Raw genomic sequence first — 25,491 nt, 5'->3', positions numbered from 1 at the left:
AAAGAATATATGCACCTCTATGTTCACAGCAGCACAATTTACAATAGCTAAGATCTGGAAACAGCCCAAGTGCCCATCAGTAGATGAGTGGATAAAAAAGCTATGGGACATTTACACCATGGAATACTATGCAGCTGTAAAGAAGAATGATCTTGTACCCTTTGGGACAGCATGGAGGGGCCTGGAGAATACTGTGCTAAGAGAAATAAGCCAGGCAGAGAAAGACAAATATCACATGATCTCACTTATATGTAGAATCTAAAGAACATAATAAACTGATGAACAAAACAGATTCAGTGACATAGAAGCATGGAACAGACTGACGAATCTCAGAGGGAAGGTGGGGGGAATAGATTAACCAAAGAATATATATGCATATATGCACAATCAATACAGACAATAGTGTGGGTACAGACAATAGTGTGGGAAAGGCCTGGGGCTAGGGGTGGGTGCAGGGTAGAAGGGGTCAATGGGGGAAAAAGGGAACATCTGTAATACTTTCAACAATAAAGATAAATTTTTAAAAAAAGAAGAGTAAAAGATCTGAAGATGGTGGCTTCCCCTAGTTGTAATCACAAGGAATGGGGGGGGGGGGGGGTTGGCTAACAAGGGAAGGGAGACCTGAGGTTGGGTTCAAAGGTTATGACACTCCCTTTTATTGGAGGACAGAGTCATAAAGCCATAGCTAAAAAACTAGCAAGTATAGCTAAACTTGGGAGGGGGTGGAGCAGAAGATTCCCAATGTTGGGCTACTCTGAGTAGTTGTCCTTCAGAGAAATGGAGACACTAAGGGAAGGCCTAATGAAAGCTTCATAGGTTCAAGGGGAAAACTAGACCCTGGTGTCCTGCCTGGTACTCTGTCCTCAGTGCTAGGTGGGATGACATCTCCCAGGTAAGCCCCCAGAAGGGCTGGAAGAGCCAGGGACAGAAAATTTTGTCTGTCTCCAACACCTACCCCAAGCTAAGCATACGTTGCACTATACGCAGAGTGCTAAGGAAACCCATGTGGGCCACCTGGAAAAGAACACCACTTGTAATTCCTTTGGATCCCTGGAGACAATCTTACACTAACAGATGTTTGTTTTCTTACTCTCTCCGTCATCAAACCAGAGACTCAGTGACACAGCCTCAGAGGATACTCCCATGAGGGAAGCAGCGGATGTGCATATGTATACCTGTGAAGGATGATAAAAATCTAAGGAAGGGGCCATTTGAATTCAGGGAGCATTAGAAGATTTTCATCAGGCATGCTGTCTCTTGGCAGAGTTTCGTCTTCTTTTTGACTAACCACTCCATGGAGCATAAATGAGGGGAGTGGAATGAATAGAATACATAAGGCAAGAGCTCAATGTCCTTTCCAGGTAAGAAATCAACTTTGAGAATGCCTGGTGAGGAGGTGGGAATAACTGATCTCAGAGAGATAATTAGTCCTCAATGGGCACTAAACAGGAGAGCTAATTTATGTTCATGCTAAATGTTGATGTTTTTTGCACCTATACTTTAAAGTTGAATCTTCCTTTACTCTGGTTTACTTGTGAAGCACACAATTTATATCCCTGATCTCAAGATATAAATTATCAGCCAAAAAGCAGGGAAGTTTGGGAGAGAATTGTCTCACACAAGTTCACTCCCCCTCCCTCACTTTCCCTTCCTCCACCTTCCTTTTCTCTAAACTGTTTTACATTCAATTCAATGTTCTTTAAATGACTTTCTTGCTTCCATTGTAGAAAATGTGGAAAGAAGCATCTTGACCTAAAATGATGGTTATTCATTCATCAACCACAAGCTAGGTGAGTTAGCTATCATGATTATCTAGTTGTGGCCACTCAAAATCCTTAATCCAAAACTGACCTGAACCTGATTCATAAGCCTACATCTGTGGTGCCTGTGATTATCAGTCCAGAGTAAGGAGGCAGAAAAGAAAATCAAGCCCTCCATCCTAGTCTCTCTCTCCTTCTCTCCCCCCACCTTGTATTTGTTTCTTTAGATCTCTATCTCAAAGATTTAAAAAGAACAAGTTAAAACACTTTCAGCTCTGGTTTTTCCATATTCAGGAAGAAAAGCACTAGAGTAAATGTTCTATTAATAAAAGCTCAGTGTAAGAACAAGATGGAAAGATGCAGGTCCCAGATGACAAGAATCATTTATTGACAGTGTTGTTTACCTGTAGGTGTACATAAGTCCATGGAGATGTGCAACCTGACAAGACTCCCTGAATTCATCCTCCTGGGACTCTCCTCTCGCCCTGAGGACCAGAAGCCACTCTTTGCCCTCTTTCTTATCATATACCTGGTCACCTTGATGGGAAATCTGCTCATCATCTTGGCTATCCGCTCTGATCCTCGACTCCAAAACCCCATGTATTTCTTCCTGAGCATCTTATCCTTTGCTGATATTTGCTACACAACAGTCATAGTCCCCAAGATGTTAGTGAACTTCTTATCAGACACCAAGACCATTTCCTATGCTGAATGTCTGGCACAGATGTATTTCTTCCTGGTCTTTGGAAACATGGACAGTTATCTCCTGGCAGCTATGGCCATTGACCGCTATGTAGCCATTTGTAAGCCTTTCCACTATGTCACTGCTATGAACCACATACGATGTATGTTGCTACTGGTCTTCTCCACAGCTTTCTCCTGCCTTCACTCCCTCCTCCATGTTCTCCTGGTGAATCAGCTCACCTTCTGTGCATCAAATGTTATCCATCACTTCTTTTGTGATGTCTGCCCTGTTCTGAAACTGGCCTGCTCTTCTACCTCTGTCATTGAACTTGTGGCCATGACAGAAGGGCTGGCCTCTGTGATGGCCCCATTTGCCTGCATCATCATTTCTTACCTAAGGATCTTCATTGCCATCCTCAATATTCCCTCAGCTACTGGAAAGCGCAAAGCCTTCTCCACCTGCAGCTCCCATCTCACTGTGGTGACTCTGTTTTATGGGAGTATTAGCTATGTCTATTTCCAGCCGTTGTCAAGCTATACTGTCAAGGACCAAATAGCAACAATCATCTACACTGTATTGACATCAATGTTGAACCCATTCATCTACAGGTTAAGAAACAAAGACATGAAACGGGGCTTAGAGAAACTGATAAGCAGAATTAAGTCTGAAACAAATAGGCTTTCTACTACAACAACCAAGAAGATTCATGGACCCTAACTGCAAGGTATGGGGAGGTGTTTGCGCACACACACACGGCACACTCACGTGTGCACACACACAAACACATGCACCAGCACCTGAGGCAAGTCTTTGATGGGGAAATACTCTTTCATCATTGTAACTGCATCCTGTGGTCCTTCACCCTGTGGCCTCTGTCATGCCATGGCAGGACAGTTCCACTCATGTCTTGGTACCTGGGCTATGATTGTAGACTCACCCCATAATATCTCTCCATTCCAGAAAATCACATTCTCTTTTCTCCTTCCATAATTATTTGGAATCTCCCATCTTTCCATCTACCTATAAATTCAGCCCAATTTGATCACTGAATATCCAGAAAATTTTTAGATGTATCTGTACAGAAATCTATATACGTGCAGAGATGTTAATGCATACATAACCACTCTGTTCTATTTGAAACTTATGGGTGATACTATACATGAATTACAAGATTGAATGGACTGTGTATAAAGTGCTTAGACCAATACATGGTATACAATAAGCATTCAGTAAACGCTGTTTTTGTTGTTACTTTTACTTATCTGTTTCTTTCATACACATAACCATGATAAAATCAGAGACTTGGATTTGATCATAAGATAAGTTAGAGTTGCCTCATCCAGAGCTTGCTTTGTTTAAAGCTATTTAAACATAACTAGTTTAGAAGAAGAAAGAATCTTCTGTTAGCTCTCCAGAGTTCTCTGCATTCGAATTCTATGCCCAGATCTGGATAGCAGTAAAGAGTTGCTTTGCTTCCACTTTGCCAATTTTCCTTGGGCAGCTGAATCTTAGAGTGAGATCCAAATTTTCTTGAGTTCTCTGGCCATAATGCCTTCTCATAATTTCTGTCATGTGGTGAGCCAGCATGTACCACTGTCCCCTGGTACCCATGCAGGACTGCTTCCGGGACCTCCCAAGAATATCAACATTCATGTATGTTCAATTCCCTTGTATAAAATGGCGTCATAGTATTTGCATAAAACCTATGCACATCCTGCCATAAACTTTAAATTATCTCTAGATTACTTATAATACCTAAGATAATGTAAATGTTTTGCAAATGTTATACTAGTTATATTGTTATACTAGTATTGTTTAGGAAATGACAAGAAAAAAAGTCTCTGCAAGTTCAATACAAACACAACTATTGTAGGCCTAACTACATAGTCCACGTCATCAACAAGGTAATGTTCTTTAAATATTTTCAATCCATAGTTGGTTGAACCTGCAGATACAGAACCCATGGTACAAAGGGCCAACTGTACTTTTTATCATATGTTTTTAATAAATTTAAAGATGTCAACACATGTACATGAGGTTATCATGGTAATGGAAAGGTAACTAGCACAAATCAATCATCTACATTTCTGACTGATGGAAATTAATGACCTCATTCTAAAGATGAGGAAACTGAAGTTCAAAGAGGTGAAATGTCTTACCCGAAGTCGACAGCTAAGTGGTAAACAGAATTCTAACTCAAAACTGATTAACTCTAAATCATAACCCAAACACCATGGGGAGAAGTGGGAAATGTCTGAAGCTACATCTTAACCTGTGTGAGGATATCACCAAGGACAGCCATGACCTTCCCCACAGTCCCTTCTTGGCTCCTATTTCAGAATTGTGAACCAGATGGACCAATGTTCTTCTGACCAGGAGATTGACACTTTTGCTCTCAGGTAAAGCATGTTTCTCTGACTAGACGGTGCAATAGATGTGCCTTGGTAGTCTGTTTCTCTGACCAGGGGCTGTGCTGAAATCAGTTGTAGCCATGGTTACAATGAGACTGAACTGATGTGCTAAAAGACAACAAGTTTAATTCCCAATCAACCATTCACAAGGAGAAGCCAAACTTTTGCCCTTGGATTCTATTAAGTTATTCTGTAAGAGCTGCCCTGGTGGTTAATTATCATCAAAGTAAAGGAGCCTGGAGGTTCACCAGCAAGAGCTCCCCAGAGGCTCATAAAGGAGGCTGAGACTGGACCTCATCCCTCTGAGGGAGCTTCTGCAGTGACAGTGGCTCAGAAACTTTTCTACCAGATGTCAAGAATGAGGTCTCCTTCGTTTTCCCCCTGGGCTAATCTCAAGGGGCCACATTTTGCTTTCATTATAGAAAGGGGAAAAAGGATGCCATAACTCAGAAGTTTTGCTTATCTCATCTGAGGCTAATCCTCCATGGGTAGCATTGGAGGGAACTACTGAGTAACCAATTTTAGAGGGAGGGGATTTTTTTTATTATTAACTCTATTGGGGTGACATTAGTTAGCAAGATTATATAGGTTCAAGTGTACATTTCTATGATACATGATCTGTGTAATGCATTGTGTATTTACCACCCAAAGTCAATCCATCTTCCATCACCATATATTTGACCCCCTTTACCCTTTACTATCCCTCACTCCCCTGCCCTCTGGTAACCACTACACTGTTGTCTGAGTCTACAAGTTTTTGTTCGTTTGTCTTGTTTGTTCATTTGGTGCTTTCAGTTTTATATCCCACATATGAGTGAAATCATTCAGTTCTTAACTTTTTCTGTAACTTGTTTCATTTAGCATGATATTCTCGAGGTCCATCCATGTTGTCGCAAATGGCAGTATTTCATCTTTTCTTATGGCTGAGTAGTAGTCCAGATTTTTAAACCAGTTCTACCCAGAGCCTTCTTCCTTGTATTCTTTGGATAACATTCTCCTTAAATCATACAAATCAACTCCCCATTCCTTTTGGTCTCCTAGTTCAAAACCTTTGTGATGGTGTCTACTTTATCTAAGAAGTGATTCTCAGCCTCCTCCACATATTTAGCATATAAGAAAACCCTGATGCCCAGGACCATGCCCCAGATGAATTAAATCAGAATCTCTGAGATGTGGCCTAGGTATAAGTAGTTAGTTTTAAAGCGCTCACATGATTTCAGTGAACAACCAAGGTTGAGACCACTGATCTCTTTATAGAGTACCCCAATTGGCTTAATGGTTTCTTACAAAACTAAACAAGTTTGAGGAGTACATTCCATTTGGCATGTGTCAGTTTGAGCTGTCCACAGGATATTCTGGGGAAACTACAGATGATGTGCTTACCTAGAGCTCAGGAAACAGCTCTTATTCTGATACCCTACTGTGCCTATCGCCATAGGAACACACATAGTTCTCAAGATGCATCACAGCCCAAGCAACTAACTCTGCAGAGCTCAACAGGGTAGAGCAGAGGTGGAGAACCTTTTCTCCACCAAGGGCCATTTGGATATTTATAACATCATTCTCAGGCCATACAAAATTATCAACTTAAAAATTAGCTATGAAAAAAGCTCCTAGATTTATTGAATTTCAAGTTCCACCTGCGGTTGCCTTGGCAGGGCCAGACCAAATGATTTTACAGGCCGTATATGGCCTGCAGGCCAGACGTTCCCCACCCCTGGGGTAGAGTAAGGAACAGGAATGGACAACAAGGTGGATATTAACTAGCACCGGGTATGCAGGTCATCATCGCCATCATTAACATTTATTGAGTGATAACTATGTGCCAGGCAGGACTGGTTACATAATTTTCAGGGTCCAATGCAAAATGAAAATTGAGGCACCTTGTTCAAAAACTATTAAGAATTTTAAGACAGAGACAGCAGAGCATTACACCAAGCACAGCAACCTTCTGAGCACAGGTACCATACTCATGAAGCTAGTCTTGTTGCCAGGCAATCTATTGCAAAATCAAAATCTTAACTAAGAAGATAATGAGGTCAGGATTATTATTATCCCTAATTATAAGTTATTTATAATTATCTATAAGTAAAGAAAATGCAAATTAAAACCACAATGAGATACCAGCATATACCTCTTATAATAGCCAAAGTCTAAACCACTGATAACTCCAAATGCTGACAAGGATGTGCGGCAACAGGAACTCCCATTCACTGCTGGCGGGAGTGCAAAATGGTACAGTTTGGCAGGTGCTTACAAAACTAACCCTATTTTTACCATATGAGCCAGCAATCACACTTTTGGTATTTAGCCAAAGAAGTTGAAAATTTATGTTCACACAAAAAGCTACACACTGAGGTTTAAAGCAGCTTTATTCATAATTGCCAAAACCTGGAAGAGGCCAAGATGTCTTTTAGTAGGTGAATAGATAGATAAACTGTAGTACATCCAGACAATGGACTATTTATTATAAAGCACTAAAAAGAAATAAGCTATCAAACCGTGAAAACACATGGAGTAAACTCAAATGCATATTACTAAATGAAATAAACCAATACAAAAAGGCCACATGTTATCTGATTCCAACTATAAGACATTCTAGAAAAGGCAAAACTATGGAGACAGTAAACAGATCAGTGGTTGCCAGGCATTAGAAGGAAAGGAAGAATGAATAGGTTGGATCACAGAGGATTTTTAGGGCAGTGAAACTATTTTCTACAATACTATAATGGTGTCAAAATCTACACAAGGTACAATGCCAAGAATGAACCATAATGTGAACTATGGATTTTGAGTGATGATATGTCAATGTAGATTCATCACTTCCAACAATGTATCATCATGGTGGGGATGTTGATAATGAGGGAGGCCATACGTGTATAGGGGCAGCAGGTGTATGGGAAATCTGTTCTTTCTGATCCATTTTACTATGAACCTATAAAAGGGCTCTAAAAGTATAATCTTTATTTAAAGGAAAAAATAGAAGAAAAAAACTACCTAAAAGTTGTGATTGCTGTGCCATTTCTACATGAGGACAATGTCAGTTAGTAAAGCTAAATATCCTGCCCAAATTCACCCACTTAATTGGTGGAACTCGCATTCACAAACAAGTAGTCAGGTATAAGAAATTGAAGAAATAAATTATTTGAGAAAGGCAAATGAACAAACAAAATAACAAAGCAAAATGAGGTTAAGTATTGCAAAATCTCACACAGCTTGTAAGAGGCAGAGCCAGCATCCGAATGAGCCAGTACCTTAATCCCTTCCCCATAACACTACATCTGCAGCTAGACAGTCATACATAGAACCTCAGATATGTCAGAAGTCATCACCTCACCTTCCAGGTTTGTACACATAAGTACACACAGACATGCACAAGAGCACATGCATGCACAGAGAGGACACGTGCACATGAACACACACAAGTGCATGAATACAGCTCCACCCCTGCTGCTGCATGGCCCTAATTCCCTTCCCAGGTATGGAGTTGCACCTCTGGAGCCCAGGTTCCCCACAGGCTCCTGGACACAGAGCTCGGTGAGGGCATCAGTAATGTTCTCCTCTCCTAGGGATCCACAGGAGACCAATGCCCCCTAGAAGACCAATGCCCCCAGGGCTCCAGCTTGCTGGGAAGACAGGCCCCTGGGTCTCCCTTTCTATCATCAATTCCCATGGTAGACAGGAAAACCATCACATTTCTGAAGCTAGATGAGCACTCCTAGCAGCCTCTGTCCTCAGAGTCAGAGCCTGGTGTTAACCCCCTAGCAGGCCCCAAGTTCAGGACCGTGAATCTCCTCTGTCAGCCCACAGGTAGGCAGGATGAGGGATTTGGGGATCATAGACTGCGAGGACAATATATTCATGTGATCTTCCTCCCTTTTCCTCATCTTATCTTCTTCTCTCCTCCATCTCAAAAGTCAGGAAACAAGTGAACAAGAAAGTGAGAATAATGCAGGGGTTCAAAGCGCACACACTGAAGCTGGAGTCCACCCATCCAGCTGTGTGGACTTAGGCAAGTCACTTCAATTTCTATGCCTCACTTTCATTACCTATAAAGTGGGGGGCTGTAAAGGCTAAATGACCTACTGTACGTAAAGTTCTTAGAGTAGTGTCTGGCATGTGTAAGCTCTATGAGCACACACAGGGAAGGGGCTGCAAGGAAGTGGGCATCTCCAACAGGAAACTTCTGGGTGAGGCGCTGCCAGCTCAGCAGAGGAACACAAGACATTGGTTTCCAGCATAAGACCTACTGTAAGCACCTCTGGTTGAACAAATGGAGACTAAAGGTATGCTGAGGAAACAGTTATTCACAAAAAATTCCAGTGGGCATATTTTAAATGTCCACTTCCTTGGCATCTAGAACAGCTAGGAAGAAAGAGGTAAATCTCTAATCTGATATAGTTGTAAAAACTAGACAGAAAGGAGAGATTTCAGAGAGCTAAAAAGGACCCAGCCTTAAAAGGGCCCTAAGTTGGTCAGTCATACCTGTTTGAATGCAAACAATGTAATATAAATATGGAAGGAACTCACTCCATATCTCACTTCAGAAGGAAGCCACACACATAACAACAAACACAAATATAAAGATATTTTTTAACCAAAATGGGATTATTCTATGTGCACTGTTCTGCAACTTGCTTTTACCACTTAAAAAATATCATAGACAATTGTGTTATGGGGATAACATAGCTTAGCAATGAGTAGCTTCCACTCTGCCATCAGACTGCCTGAACTAAAATCCAGGCTCTACCACTTCCACTCTGTGGGATCTGGTGAGTTACTTAAACTTTGCTAAATTCTATTTCTTTCTCTGTAAAACAGGGATAATGACAGTGTCAATCTCATTATAAAAGACATGCAAAGCACTTAGTTCACTGTGTGGTATATATTAAGTGCCAATAAATGTTGGTTAACATTAGCCATTATTTCTTTAGAGATTGCATGATGCTGAATAACAAGAATGCACTATAAACTGTTTAATAATTCACCTATTTGTGGCTATTTAGCTTGTTTCCTCTGTGGGTTGTTTTGCTTATGTGTAGTGTTTGGTATTATAAGCAATGCTATAATAAAAATGTGTACACATCTCTGTGCTACACATATATGACTATTTTTAAAGGATAGATTTCTTCTGTAAGAGGGATTACTAGTTAAATAGATACAGATTTTCAATTCTGATGGAGACTACCAAAAGGTCTATACTGATTACCCTCTCGTTACCAGTGTATGTGAGGGTCTTTTTCCCTTTAAATACTGTCCCAAATTTGTATTGATAATCTGGTGGGTGAAAATTATTTTTCAGTTAATTTATGCTTTCTGATTGCCAATGAGGTTAAACATCTCATGTTTTCTTTGGTAAATGTACTGCAGATATTTTCTTTGATTCAATAGTTTATATTTCATCTTTGCTTATCTCTTTTGGTATAATTTTCATGTATTTTAGTACACTATTTTGTTTTTATTGCCTCTATATTTTATTTCTTTCTTAGAATGGCATCATTGAGATCATTAAAATATATGTGCCTTCATTTTTTGCTAAACCTTCCTATAGTTTGGAATTTTTACTTTTAGATTGTTCATTGATATGGGTTTTATTTTTATGTGTGGGTTAGATAGAAATCTAGACTTATTTTCCAAAGATCCAGCCAACTATCATATATATCATTTATTTAATAGTCCATCCTTCCTACACTCTCATGAAATAAATCTTTATTATATATTAAGTTCTATATACTTTATAAGATCTGTATATATGTATAAATACCGATATACAGAACTTATTTGTGTTGGTCCATTCATTTCTTTTTCTCTGTGTGTGTTTTTTATTGATTTTTATCATTTATGTGCTTTGATTTTAAGTTAGAAAAGTTCTCTGTTATTCTCATTTTTTTCAAAATTATCTTGTCTTTCTTTAGCCATTTATTCCTCTAGATGAATTTCAGATTGACCTCAAGTGACATTAAAAATTCCCTTGAGGTATCGTTTTACATTGCTTAGATGTCTACATGAAGGAGAAATGACGTGCAAGGTACGTAATTCAAATTGGCTAGTAACTTTTAAAATATGATATTGTTTTACCAAAGCTGGATAAATTGGCATAAACTTGTATTACCTAGGATATAGCAAGTTTTTTTGTTTATTTTGGAATCAATTCTTAGTTCTTGTGACTGTAAATAAAGTTAAGGTGAATGCTAAACAGGTTGTGAAGGGTGTTTTAAAGGACTAATCTAAAATATTCTGATCTAGTAAAATAATCAACACATAAAAAATTCCCTTGGGGTGTTATTACAGATGCATTGAATTTTATAATTTAAGAAAAACTGACTTTTTTCCAGATTTACTGAAATGTAATTGACATATAACACTGTATAAGTTAAGGTATACAATATGATAATTTGATATACTTATATATTGAAAAAGGATGTCCACAGTAGGGTTAGTTAATACCTCCACCACCTTACATAATTTCTTTTACGTGATAAGAGTGTAGATCTTAAGTAGAAATTGTGGTTACCAGGGGCTGAGGGGGGTGAGTGGAGGAAATTGGGAAATGTTGTTTTTGCAGTACAAACTTCTAACCAGTAGATAAATTAATCCTAGGTACACAGCACTAGTGCACAGCATAGTGATTATAGACAACACTGTACTTTAAACTTCAAAGTTCCAAGACTAGATCTAATTGTTCCCACCACCAAAAAAGAGATAATTATGTGACGTGATATATGTGTTAGTTAATACCACACTGGTAATCACACAACAATATATAAGTGTATCAAATCAGCATGATGTACTCCTTTAAACTTACACAATGTTATATATCAATTATATTTCAATAAAAATAAATATCTACTTTCTTAGCAAATTTCAAGTATGTAATACACTTTTTTAAAATTTCAAATGTATAAACTTAACTTCATTGGGGATTTTACTTTTTTCCTTTTTACTGGCTTTACTGGGATGACACTAGTTAACAAAATTATACAGGTTTCAGGTGCACACTTCTACAACACATCATCTGTACACTGTGTAATACAGTATTAACTTTATTTACCATGCTCTACATTAGATCCCCAGAACTTAATCATCTTATAACTAGAAGACTGTACCTTTTGTCCAGCATCTCCTCATTTCACTCACCTCCCAGTCCCAGGCAACTACCATTCCACGATCTGTTTCTGGGAGTTTGTCTTTTTTGGATTCAGCCATGAGAAAGAAGGAAATCCTGCCATTTGTAGCAACATGGATGGATTTCAAGGGCATTACAAGTCAAATGCGCCAGAAAGAAAAAGACAACCACTGTATGGTATTACTTATATGTGTAATCTATAAATTGACATTCTTAAAAGAACTAGAAAAAGAAAAGCAAGAAAAGCCCCAAGGAAGTAGAGGGAAGGAAATAATAAAGATCAGAGCAGAAATTAATGACATAGAGACTAAAAAAAAACTACAAAAAAAAATCAATGAAACCAAGAGCTGGTTCTTTGAAAAGGTAAATAAGATTGATGCACCTTTAGCCAGACTCACTAAGAAACAAAGAGAGAGGACCCAAATAAGTAAAATCAGAAATGAAAGAGGCGATATAACAACTGACCCAACAGAAATACAAAGAATTGTAAGAAAATATTATGAGCAACTATATGCCAACAAATTAGACAACATGGGGGAAATGGACAAATTCCTAGAAGCATGCAACCTTCCAAAGCTGAATCAAGAAGAGGCAGAAAACCTGAATACGCCGATAACAACTAATGAAATTGAAGCAGTAATCAAAAAACTCCCAGCAAACAAAAGTCCTGGACCAGATGGATTTACAGGCGAGTTTTACCAAACATTCAAAGAAGAATTAACACCTATCTATTCAAACTATTCCAGAAAATTCAAGAGGAGAGAAAACTCCCAAACTCTTTTTATGAGGCCAGCATCATCCTAATCCCAAAACCAGATACAGATGCTACAAAGAAGGAAAATTACAGGCCAATATCCCTGATGAACATAGATGCTAAAATCCTCACTAAAATACTAGCAAACCAGATCCAGCAATACATTAAGAAGATCATACATCATGACCAAGTGGGATTTATTCCGGGGATGCAAGGCTGGCACAACATTCGCAAATCAATAAATGTGATACATCACATAAACAAAATGAAGGACAAAAATCATATGATCATATCAATAGATGCAGAAAAAGCATTCGACAAAATCCAGCACCCATTTCTGATAAAAATTCTCAGCAAGGTGGGAACAGAGGGATCATACCTCGACATAATAAAGGCCATATATGACAGACCTACAGCCAACATCATACTCGATGGGGAAAAACTAAAACCATTTCCATTAAAAACAGGAACAAGACAGAGATGTCCACTTTCATCACTCTTATTCAACATAGTACTGGAAGTCCTCGCCATAGCGATCAGACAGGAAGAAAACATAAAAGGTATCCAAATTGGAAAAGAGGAAGTAAAACTGTCATTATTTGCAGATGACATGATCTTCTACATAGAAAACCCTAAAGACTCCATCAAAGTACTACTAGATTTGATAAACGAATTTGGCAAGGTAGCCGGATACAAAATCAACATCCGGAAATCAATGGCATTCTTATACACCAACAATGAACTTTCAGAGAGAGAAACTAAAAAAGCAACACCATTTACCATTGCAACTAAAAAAATAAGATACCTAGGAATAAACTTAACCAAGGATGTAAGAGACCTGTACTTGGAAAACTACGTGACACTGAAAACAGAAACAGGAAGATTTAAACAAGTGGAAGAATATACCATGCTCATGGATTGGAAGAATTAATATCATTAAAATGTCCATACTACCCAAAGCAATTTATAAATTCAATGCAATTCCTATTAAAATACCAACAGCATATTTCACAGACCTAGAACAAACATTTCGAAAATTTATATGGAATCAAAAAAGACCCCGAATAGCTGCAGCCATCTTGAGAAAAAAGAACAGAGTGGGAGGGATCACATTACCGGACTTCAAACTGTATTACAAACCCACTGTAATCAAAACAGCCTGGTACTGGTAAAACAACAGGCATATAGATCAATGGAACAGAATAAAGACCCCAGAAATAGACCCACGCCATTATGGTCAGTTAATATTTGACAAAGGAGGCAAGAGTATCCAATGGAGTAAAGACAGTCTCTTCAATAAGTGGTGCTGGGCCCGTCCGGGCATGGCTCAGCGGTTGAGCGTCAACCTGGGATCCAGGCGATCGGGGTTCGATTCCCAGTCAGGGCACATGCCCAGGTTGTGGGCTTGATCAATGACTCTCTCATCATTGATGTTTCTATCTCTCTCTCCCTCTCCTTCTCTCTCTCTGAAATCAATAAAGATATATTTAAAAAATAATAATAATAAGTGGTGCTGGGAAAATTGGACAGATACATGCAAAAAAATGAAATTAGACCACCAACTTTCACCATACACAAAAATAAACTCAAAATGGATATAAGACTTAAATGTAAATCATGAAACCATAAAAATCCTAGAAGAAAACATAGGCAGTAAAGTCACAGACATCCCACGTATCATTTCACTGATACATCTCCTAGGGCAAGAGAAACAAAAGAAAAAATAAACATATGGGACTACATCAAACTAAAAAGCTTCTGTACAGCAAAAGAAAACAGCCTCAAAATACAAAGGAACCCCACGGTCTGCGAAAACATATTTGCCAAGGATGTATCTGATAAGGGGCTAATTTCCAAAGTGTACAAAGAACTCATATTACTCAGCAAGAGGAAGACAAACAACTCAATTAAGAAATGGACAAAGGACTTAAATGGACACTTCTCCAAAGAGGACATAAGGAAGGCCAAGAGACACATGAGAAAATGCTCAACGTCGCTAATCATCAGAGAGATGCAAATTAAAACCACAATGAGATATCACTTCACACCTGTCAGAATGGCTACCATCAACAAATCAACAAACAACATGTGCTGTCGAGGGTGTGGAGAAAGGGGAACCCTAGTACACTGCTGGTGGGAATGCAGACTGGTGCAACCACTATGGAAAACAGTATGGAGGTTCCTCAAAAAATCAGAAATGGAGCTGCCTTTTGACCCAGTGATTCCACTCCTAGGAATGTATCCTAAGAATCCTGAAACATTAATCAGAAAGAATATATGTACCCCGTTGTTCACAGCAGCACAGTTTACAATAGCCAAGATCTGGAAACAGCCCAAGTGCCCATCAGTAGATGAGTGGATAAAAAAGCTGTGGGACATTTACACCATGGAATACTACACAGATGTAAAGAAGAAGAATCTCGTCCCCTTTGGGACAGTATGGATGGACCTAGAGAAAATTATGCTAAGTGAAATAAGCCAGGCAGCAAAAGACAAACATCACATGATCTTGCTTATACGTGGAATCTAAAGAACTTAATAAACTGATGAACAGAATAGACTCAATGACATGGAAGCATAGATGAGACTGACGAATGTCAGAGGGATGGAGGAGGGCAGGTGGGTGGAGGGGGAGAGAGTAACTAAAGAATTTATATGCATATATGCACAACCCAAGGACACCGACAATGGTGGGGAGAGGGACTGGGGAGAGGGATGGGATGGGGTGGAACAGGTCATTGGGAGAAAAAGGGACATCTGTAATATTTCAAACAAAAATAAAATTTAAAAAAAAATTTGACATTCTGTAATACTGAATCCTTTTTAGGAATAGAATATTTCCATTTATTCAGATCATACCTTTGTATTCTGTTATAGTTTCTTCAGATAGGTCATTCACATTTTTTTTTACTTTCCCTTTTAGGTTTATTCCTAAGTATTTTTTTAGACTTTCTAGCCATTGTTTATTGAAACTTTTTCTCCATACATTTTCCTAATATAAAAAAAGTATTAATATTTGTATATTTATGTTGTATCTGCCCACTTTGGTGAAATCTTCATATGTTTAAAGTCTTCAGATGTGTATTAACACTTTTCTAGATATATAAGTCACTTAAAAATAATGCCAATTTTGCCTGGCTGGTGTGGCTCAGCAGCTGAGCATCGACCCATGAACCTGGAGATTACGGTTTGATTCCCGGTCAGGGAACATGTCCGAGTTGTGGGCTCGATTCCCAGTGGGGGTTGTGTTGAAGACAGCCAATTAATGATTCTCTCATCACTGATGTTTCTATCTGTCTCTCCCTCTCCCTTCCTCTCTAAATTCAATAAAAGGAATAAATAATTAAATGACAATTTTATCTAATGTTTATGCCTCCTATTTCTTTAATTTTGCTTTTCATTGGCTTAGACTATCATCTGAGCAATGCAGCAGTTCAATAATGGTAACAGAGACCATCTTGACTTGTCTTTTCTATGATATTTGGTGGGAACCAGACCTTTACATTCAAAGTTTTATATTCTGGTAATTTTAAATGTTTAGAATAAGGACTTCATAGTTTTTAATCAGAAAAATTAATATACTTAAGTAATTAATCTCAGTAACATGGGCTATTTTCCTAGTAACATTCTTATTTTGAATGGCATTTTTGAACCAAAAACTTATCAGTTAAGTGGCCAGATTATATTAGCCAAACAGAAATATTTAAATATATATTAAGCAGATTTTTCTCTGAAGATTTAAAAATCCTCATCTGACTTCTGTGGATACCAAGGATCACTGATTAAATCTGATGCTCACTTTTGTCTTAGCCCAACTACCATGACCTCTGGGACTATCAGTAGAAGAGGATCCAAGTGAGTGGACCTCATTATTCACTCCTAATGAGAGGACCTCATTCACCCCTTCTCTGAAAGCAGCCTGATTAAAAGTGGGGCCCAGCAGCCTCTTCCTGTGGAAGAAAAAAAAAAGTGGACAATAAGTTGGTCAGGAAACAACCTAAGAAGAATCTTTAAAAAGAGAATTGAGAAAAACTCAGACAAATTAGGCTACACAGAAGGTCCTAAGAACACACGAGAAATCGTTAGTTTCTCATGTAGGAAGCAACTTGGAATTTTCAAACTTTTCCCCTGTGAGGTTTTACTCCCTGTTTCTTTGTAGTTTGTTGAAGTAAATAATCTCTAAAATCCTAACAGTAACAGTGGGCTTTTTTTATGGGCTGAGGGTTAGGGAAGACGCTGTCAATCTAATTGTCACTCACATCTCTTCCACTGCTTCTCCAACCCTATCCAGGAAGAAGAGAGACATGGAGATAAAGAACTACAGCAGCAGCTCCTCAGGCTTTATCCTTCTGGGCCTATCTTCCAACCCTCAACTGCAGACTCCCCTCTTTGCCATCTTCTTCACCATGTACCTGGTCACTGCAGTGGGAAATGTACTCATCATCCTGATCATCTACTCTGACTACCGGCTCCATACACCTATGTACTTTTTTCTCAGCAACCTATCCTTTATGGATATCTGCTTCACAACAGTCATTGTCCCCAAGATGCTGGTGAATTTACTATCAGAGACAAAGTCTATCTCCTACGTGGGCTGCCTGGTCCAGATGTACTTTTTCATGGCATTTGGGAACACCGACAGCTACCTGCTGGCCTCTATGGCCACAGACCGGCTGGTAGCCATCTGCAACCCCTTCCACTATGATGTGGTTATGAACCCACGGTGCTGCCTCCTCATGCTACTGGGTTCTTGCACCATTTCTCACCTGCACTCCCTGCTCCGTGTACTACTCATGTCCCGCCTGTCTTTCTGTGCCTCTCATGTTATTAAGCACTTTTTTTGTGATACCCAGCCTGTGCTAAAGCTATCTTGCTCTGACACTTCCTCCAGCGAGATTGTCGCCATGACGGAGACACTGGCAGTCATTGTGACCCCCTTCCTGTGCATTCTCTTCTCCTACCTGCGAATCATCATCACTGTACTCAGAATCCCCTCTGCAGCTGGAAAGTGGAAGGCCTTCTCTACCTGTGGCTCTCACCTCACAGTAGTAATCTTGTTCTATGGGAGTGTCATCTATATCTACTTTAGGCCCCTGTCCATGTACTCAGTGATGAAGGACCGGGTAAACACGGTTATGTACACAGTAGTGACACCCATGCTGAACCCTTTTATCTACAGCCTTAGGAACAAAGATATGAAGATCGGTTTGAGGAAATTAAGGGACAAAATTCACTCATAGAACAAGCAACACAACAGAATGTCATAACTGGGAAGTGACCTAAGAGATGATAGGTTATCCTCCTTCTTATTTTTTACATGGCACTCATAGAGGTCATGACAGGTGGTACTGAATAGCAAGCAGTAAGAGCACTGACCTGGAAGCTAGAACACTTGGTGTCTATCAATGAACTTGACCAAATATATGTTTAATCCCAGACTCGGTACTGCTAGGAATCCATATTTCAGGAAAACAGTTTCTTCCACCACATACGACAAACCCACAACCAACATCATACTCAATGGGCAAAAACTACCAGCATTCCCTTTAAGATCAGGAATAAGACAAGGATGTTCACCTTCACCACTCTTACTTTAAAATTCTTTTTTCTTTTTGATGCTCTGATTGGGTGTTTTCTTCTACCTTGTCTTCCAAATTGCTTATTCAATCCTCTTGCTTCATCCAACCTACTGTTCATTCCTTCCTGTATTCTTTCAGATATTACATTCTTCATTTCTGACTGGTCCTTTTTAATGTTGTCTATGTTTTTTTTTATACTGTTGAGCATCCTTATAATCATTACCTTGAACTCTATATCTGATAAATTGCTTGCCTCCATTTCATTTAGCCCTTCTGGAGAAATCTCTTCTTTCATTTGGGACCTGTTTCTTTGTCTCCCCATTTTGGTCCCTTTTGTGCTTGTTTCTATGTATTAGGTAGATCCGATATGCCTCCCAGTCTTGGTAGGGTGGCCTTATGGAGTAGGTTTCCTGTGGGACCCAGTGGCACAATCTCCCTGGTCACCTGAGCTGGGTGCTCTAGGAATGTCCATTGTGTATATTATGTGGGCCCTCCTGTTGTAACTGAGTCTTTTTTTTTTTTTTTAAACATATCTTTATTGATTTCAGAGAGAGAAAAGGGAGGGGAGAGAGAGAGATAGAAACATCAATGATGACAGAGTCATTGATTGGCTGCCTAGCCTGCAACCAGGGCATGTGCCCAGACTGGGAATAGAACCCCGATCTGGATCCTAGGTGGATGCTCAACCACTGAGCCAGGCTATAACTGAGTTCTGATTGCTATTGGCCCATTTGTGCATGAGATCAACACTGAGGCTGGCTGACTGTGAGGCTCAACTACCAATACAGCATTCAAGCTGCTGTGCAGGCTGATCACACAAAGAGGAATTCGCCACTGCATGATTTGGTGTCTGCTGAGATCTCCCTGTGGATATGCTGCTTGTGAAGCTTATTGGATCCTGCTGTGTTGTTGTCTGAAGCTGGCCACAGGGTGTATTGGTTCTGGGCCTCTTCAGAGGGGCTCCAGCGCAGGCCTGTGTCAGATAACTGCCCTGGGCAACCTATTTGGAGCTATCAGAGGTCCACAGCTTTTGTCTCCTTCTGCTCAGCCTGGGTGCATATGGATAGCACCAAGTTGTGCACCAAGGCCAGCTTTTACCAGCACCGGTTTGGGGCAGGTCAGTAAAAGTCTCAAAGCAGCCAGAGATCTGCTTCCACCTGCAGGCTGCCTATTAGGCTTAGTCACTGAAAGAGCCTGGGCTGCACTCCTTAGCAGGGCATAACCTCTACAGGATGTAACCTCCACAGGGTGGGGCTGGAGGCATTCCAGTGGGTGGGGCTATTACTTCCCCCAAGGTTGATGCTGCTTGGAAGGGAATGCTCTGCCTGAGAAAGATGGCTTCTGCAGTATACAGGAATGACTCAGCACAGGAATCCTGACAGTTGACCCTTCAGCTCTCTCCCCAGAGCCACCAACCCCAGACTCTCCTCACATGGCTCTAATTGCTCTACCCTCCCTCTGCCAGAGCCCAGGGTGAGTGGCTGTGAATGAAATTTTGTGCATTGGCCTTTTAAGAGGGTGCCTACATCACTATGCCATCTCTCCATGGAGGACAGGACCCCCACTGCTTCTCACAGCTAGATGTGGGTGCTTTTCCTGGTTCTGTTGCTCTAGGCTTGAGAGCCTGGCTTGGGGTTTAGACCCCATACTTCTCAGGGGAAAACCTCCCACAGCTGAGATATCAGGAGCTTTAGCTGCTGCCCAGCCCTCTTGTGCCTCCACACTTCTTACCCTCTTGTGCCAGCCCTCTTGTGCCTAGGGCACTGTTGGTGGGAATGCAGACTGGTGCAGCCACTATCAAAAGCAGTATGGCAATACCGCAAAAAATTAAAAATGGAACTGCCTTATGATCCAGTGATTCCACTTCTGGGAATTCATCCAAAAAACCCTGAAATACTAATTCAAAAGAGTATGTGCACCCCTATGTTCATTGCAGCGTTATTTACAATAGCCACGATTTGGAAGCAGCCCAAGTGTCCATCAGTAGATGAGTGGATCAAGACACAGTGGTACATTTACATAATGGAATATTACTTAGCCGTGAAAAGATGATTTTACCCTTTCACACATCATGGATGGACCCAGAGAGCACTATGCTAAGTGAAATAAGCCGGTCAGAGAAAGACAAGTGTCATATGATTTCACTCACATATAGAATCTAAAGAACAAAATGAACTAACAAGTGAAATAGAGACAGACTCATAGATAGAGACAGGGAGACAGCTGTCAGAGGGTGGGTGCTATGTTAGGAGGTGGAGGGATACAGAAAAAAAGAAGAGAAAAACTTGTAGCCATGGACAACAGTGCAATGATTAAGGGGGGAGAGAAAGCAATGGAGGGAGACAGAAAAAGTTTTTGGAGAGATAAATGGTGATGGATGGAGAATTGACTTGGGGTGGTGAACACACAATATAGTGGTGTGGTTAACACACAATATAGTGTACAGATAATGTGCTGCAGAATTGTGCACCTGAAACCTGTATAGTGTCACCCTAATAAACTCAACAAAAAAAATAATCACCAAAGGATGTTCAGTATAGTGGGTAAAATTTTAATGAGGAAAAAGTTGTGTTTATATAGTATCAACAGATCTACCGAAATTAGAATAACAAGGTTAAAATAGAAACTTTACAGTACAAAACCTGGAAGATCCTACCTTAGCCAACTAAAGGGTATGGCAAAGGTAGATTTAGAGTTACTTGTATGAAAAAGAATACATAATAAATAATAATACAAAAATCAACTGTTTCCCATATTCACAACTATAAATCTACTTTTGCCCCACACTATATATGATATTTACAACTTTTCTGTATCTTTAAAATAATTACAAAATAAAAACATAAAAAATCTTTTGTCCCAGCTGGAACAATACCCAGGATAAAGGAGTCCAGGGCATTACTGGAATCAAGGGCACTGTCCCCTAGGACTCTAGTCCCTCCAACTTTTGGACACACAGGTCCCGAAAGGGCAGTCAGAAATTAGCCAGAAGCTTAGGGACTTTGTTTCAGTCTCTCACCAGTAATTGTTACCTTTGGCCTCATTTCTCTGGAGGTGGTTAAGGAAAATGAAAGTCTATAGAAGTGCCAAGACCACAAATATTTCTTCTATGTGTATGGATATTAGGCCTCCTGAAGAAAACCTGAAGAGATGGGCAACAGTCTAGAGCAGAAGGTGTCTGAACTCATCAACGACCAACACAAGTGAGAGGAAATGGAAATCTGCACTTGGCAATGGATGTACCTGTATGCTGGTGGGTTCATGTATGAGACTCTGTGTCCATGACTGTGGTGTGTGTGTGTGCATGTACTGTATGCTTGTGCACGTGCTGCTTGATAGCTGCATGCTGTGTGTGTGTGTGTGTGTGTGTGTGTGCGTGCACGTACTACATATCAGACTCACAGCCCTGTTTTAACATACGTAGACCAACTTATCAGCCTCCTGGCGTGTGGTTAGGGACTCCTGATTCATGTCTGTGATCGTGTACACTGGCATCACAGCTGAGCACTGGCAGTGACATTGCTGTCTCTGCTGCTGAACAAGAAGATGCCCGACCTCACAGGAAACCAAGGTCAGGTCACAGAGGGCTAAGACCTCTGCTCAGCAGCCTGTGCTGGTGCATGTGTGAGCTGTGTCTGTGGGTGACACACTTGTGTGTGAGAGCAGAAAAGTGTGTAGTTTGGTTTTCTCTATGTGTATGTTACCATGTGTATGTCACCATGTGCCTGGGGTGTTGGTACTGGTTTAATGACTGTGCCTGTGACTGAATAGGCTTAACTGCCCCATGCTGACTGCCTTCCCCAGGAAGGGGATGGACAGAAGGAAGGGAAGCCTGCCTCTCAGGAACAGGAGGGTGTGTGCTGCTTGTTGTACTGAATGTGTGGCTGGGTGTGATGTGTGTTGTTGGTGTGTGTTTGTGAGATTTTTGAGTTGTGTGTGATCTTGTGTGTTTTCGGTGACGTGTGTGTATAGTGTTTGAGTTACGTATCTGTGGTGAGTTGAGTGTTTACCAAGTGTGTCTTGAGTCAGGTGTGTTGATGTGCATTATGAGTGTGTTTGTGGGTGAGTGGTGCATCCTTGTGTGTCGTGTATGTCTTACTTTGTGTGTTATTTATGACTTGTATGTATGTATGAGTGTTTATGAGTTGAAGCACATATTGACTATCCTTTCCTCAGGATGGGAACATGGTCACAGGTGACTGGAATCCTCAAATCAGCAGTGTGTGTATGGGGGGGGGAGGAGAACTTCATCCATGACTCAAGTCTTTCCTTAAGTGCTCTCCTTCTGGGTCACCATTAGATGAGATAACCAAATTCTAAGAAACTCCCTGTTTCTTGAAATGGCTCTGCTCTTATGTCCATGTACCTGAGTGTGACTGAGTGGCTCAGAATTTTGCAACCTCTTCTTTTCTTTTCTTAAACATCTCAGGCAAAAAACAACAACTCCAGGCATCATGCTGTGTGAAGTTACTGGACAGAATCACCATCAAATAGCAGTGAGACCTTGGAAAAATTACTTAAAGGCTTGGCCTCAGTTTTCACCTTAATAAAATGGAATCAATTATACTTGCCTTGTGAATCTTACAGAGGTGCTCATTAGACAGTTATTGTCTGAGTAGGAGTTAATATATTTGAGAATTTGTTGTCTGTTGCAAAGTATATAAACATGAAGGAATGAATTATCTATTAAGAGGACTAAGAAAATTTTGGACAACTGGGTCCTCACAGCTCTAAAATTATATATTGTGCCTGACTCCCCTAAGCAATGAAAGGGAAGTTTCCATGTGAAATGCTTAAGAGCATGGGTTCTGATCACACAGACATATTAGACTGAACTCCATGAAGTGGCTAATACTTCGTGATTTTTAATTTATGGAAAATGATAATACATATGTATCAAGTTGTATACTTTACACATCACATATATCATAGATACAGACATACAAAAACACATGTGTGAGCCCTTCTGTCCCCCACTGTACTGTGTGAGCCTACACAATTTGTATCATATATGTTTCTACTTCTTAAGAGCTAAAATAGGTGTAAGAACAGAAATTCTTTGTGCAGCTGTGAAGAGGTTATAAAATCTAGGAATGTAAGGCTGATGTGTGGATTTAATTAGGAAACATAGGGCAAGTCCTCACCCCAGCACCCAAAGGTTCACCAAAATGCTCAGCATTATTGTGAAAGATAGTTTGTGGACTATACTATTTAGGAGGTATTCTGGCATCAAGTGGCTTTAAGTGGCCAGCCATTTCTAGTGTCCCTGAGTTTAGAGCAATGGGACCTGGTAGGTTTACAGGAGGAACATGACGATGCTCCAACAACACCAACTCAACACTGGAGTCTCACTTTCGGGCAGAAAGAACAGAGACCAGTTTTCAGGGCTCATCTTCTATTTCTGCCACAGGGAATTATTATGGTTTGGCTTTGGCCTGGTGTAGAAATTACTCCTCCAGGCTCATCAAGATGTAAACTAGTAGAAGTGGGAACCTTGCTTTTCCTGTTCACTGCTGCATCTTAGTCCTTAGTAGAGGTCCCGGACACAGACTCCATGTTCAATAAATCATGGTGAATGAAACAGCAAAGCCCCTCTTGCTTTTGTGTGAAGATGTCCTGTTGGCTGCTTTAGGGGTGTGATGATTCCTGAAGCCAGATGGGGATGGAATGAAGATGTGTAAGTCTACAGGTATGAGGAATTAATAGGAAAGTAGTTAAGTATTCATGGTTTTCCCAGATAATTACAGTGTACGATGTGATGGTCCTGGTCATCCTTTCTAGGTTCCTGAGACCTCCAAACCTTCTTTATCCCTTGCATACAGAAGAGCAGCATGAGGCCTGAGAACCAGAGCAGCGTGTCCGAGTTCCTCCTCCTGGGGCTCCCCATCCAGCCAGGGCAGCAGGGCGTGTTCTTCACCCTGTTCCTGGGCATGTACCTGACCACGGTGCTGGGCAACCTGCTCATCATCCTGCTCATCAGGCTGGACTCTCGCCTGCACACGCCCATGTACTTCTTCCTCAGCCACCTGGCCTTCTCTGACATTTCTCTCTCCTCTGTCACTGTCCCTAAGATGCTCAGAAACATGCAGACTCAGCAACAATCCATCTCCTATGTGGGATGCATTACTCAGCTGTATTTTTTCATACTATTTATTGGTCTTGACAATTACCTTCTGGCAGTGATGGCATATGACAGGTATGTGGCCATCTGTCACCCTCTGCACTACACCACCATCATGAGGAAGGGGCTGTGTGTGCTGCTGGTGGCTGGCTCCTGGAGTCTCTCCTGTGTTCATGATGTGTTGCACACCCTCCTCCTGATCCAACTGTCCTTCTGTGCTGACAATACCATCACCCACTTCTTCTGTGACCTTGCTGCGCTCTTGAAGCTGAGCTGCTCTGACATCTCCCTCAATAAGCTGCTCATCTTCACTGAGGGAGGAGTGATTTTCTTCCTGCCTTTGGCTATTGTTTTGGGCTCATATATCCGCATAGGGGCCATCATCCTGAGGGTCCCCTCCAATAAGAGACTCTTTAAAGCCTTTTCCACCTGTGGCTCCCACCTCTTTGTGGTGTCTTTATACTACGGGACAGCTGCAGGTGTTTACTTTCTCTCCTCTTCCTGGGATTCCAAGGATACAACTGCTTCGGTCATGTATGCAGTAGTCGCCCCCATGCTGAACCCCTTCATCTACAGCCTGAGGAACAGAGATATGAAACAGGCCCTAGAACTGTGTGTCCATAGGGTTAAGTTCTTTAAGCGGCAACCACTAAATCCTCTTGTTGCAGTCAGGAGCACGGTGAGATAATTCTCCTAAAGTTAAAGTACGGTCGGCAGCTCCATTTAACTTTCACAGAATATGCGTTCTGTTGTCATATATGAGTGTTGTTACATGTGCTCTAGGTCATGTGCACTTTATACAAAACATGAAATTTACCATTTGAGGTATACAATTGAATTGTTAATAATTTTTATTCCTAATTGATATTTTTTGCTTGTTCTCCATCTCTTAGAAAATATATGCAAAATTTTATGCAAAACATGTTGCACTATTATAATTGTGGATTTGTCTCTTTCTCTTTTGAGATATGTCATTTTTTCCTTATGTATTTTTTTATTATATGTTACAGAAGAATCACTTTTTAGCATCATGATCTGCTTCTGGTGAACTTTCT

The 25,491-nt window shown here is 40.5% G+C and overlaps 2 protein-coding genes across 2 annotated transcripts in view; both read left to right on the top strand.

The window, feature by feature from the left end:
* Window positions 1–25,124, top strand: part of LOC308564043 (uncharacterized protein) — a gene marked incomplete at both ends in the record, with an annotated part of 44,228 nt that extends 19,104 nt beyond the window's left edge. The window contains 3 exon segments of the mRNA XM_081151753.1: window positions 17,220–17,964; window positions 24,053–24,145; window positions 24,147–25,124. Coding sequence (XP_081007879.1) covers window positions 17,220–17,964; window positions 24,053–24,145; window positions 24,147–25,124 — 1,816 coding nt within the window.
* LOC308563379 (olfactory receptor 1L3-like) lies at window positions 2,185–3,162 on the top strand (the record flags this gene model as incomplete). Its single annotated transcript, XM_081150417.1, has 1 exon — window positions 2,185–3,162. The coding sequence occupies one exon, from the start codon at window positions 2,185–2,187 to the stop codon at window positions 3,160–3,162; it is 978 nt and encodes a 325-aa protein (XP_081006543.1).
* Window positions 25,125–25,491: the final 367 nt, after the last annotated feature.

This window comes from Miniopterus schreibersii (assembly GCF_964146895.1).
Source record: "Miniopterus schreibersii genome assembly, chromosome: 11".
Lineage (NCBI taxonomy): Eukaryota > Metazoa > Chordata > Mammalia > Chiroptera > Miniopteridae > Miniopterus > Miniopterus schreibersii.
The sequence above is the reverse complement of the archived record's forward strand: the minus strand, read 5'-3'. Positions and strand labels throughout refer to the sequence as shown.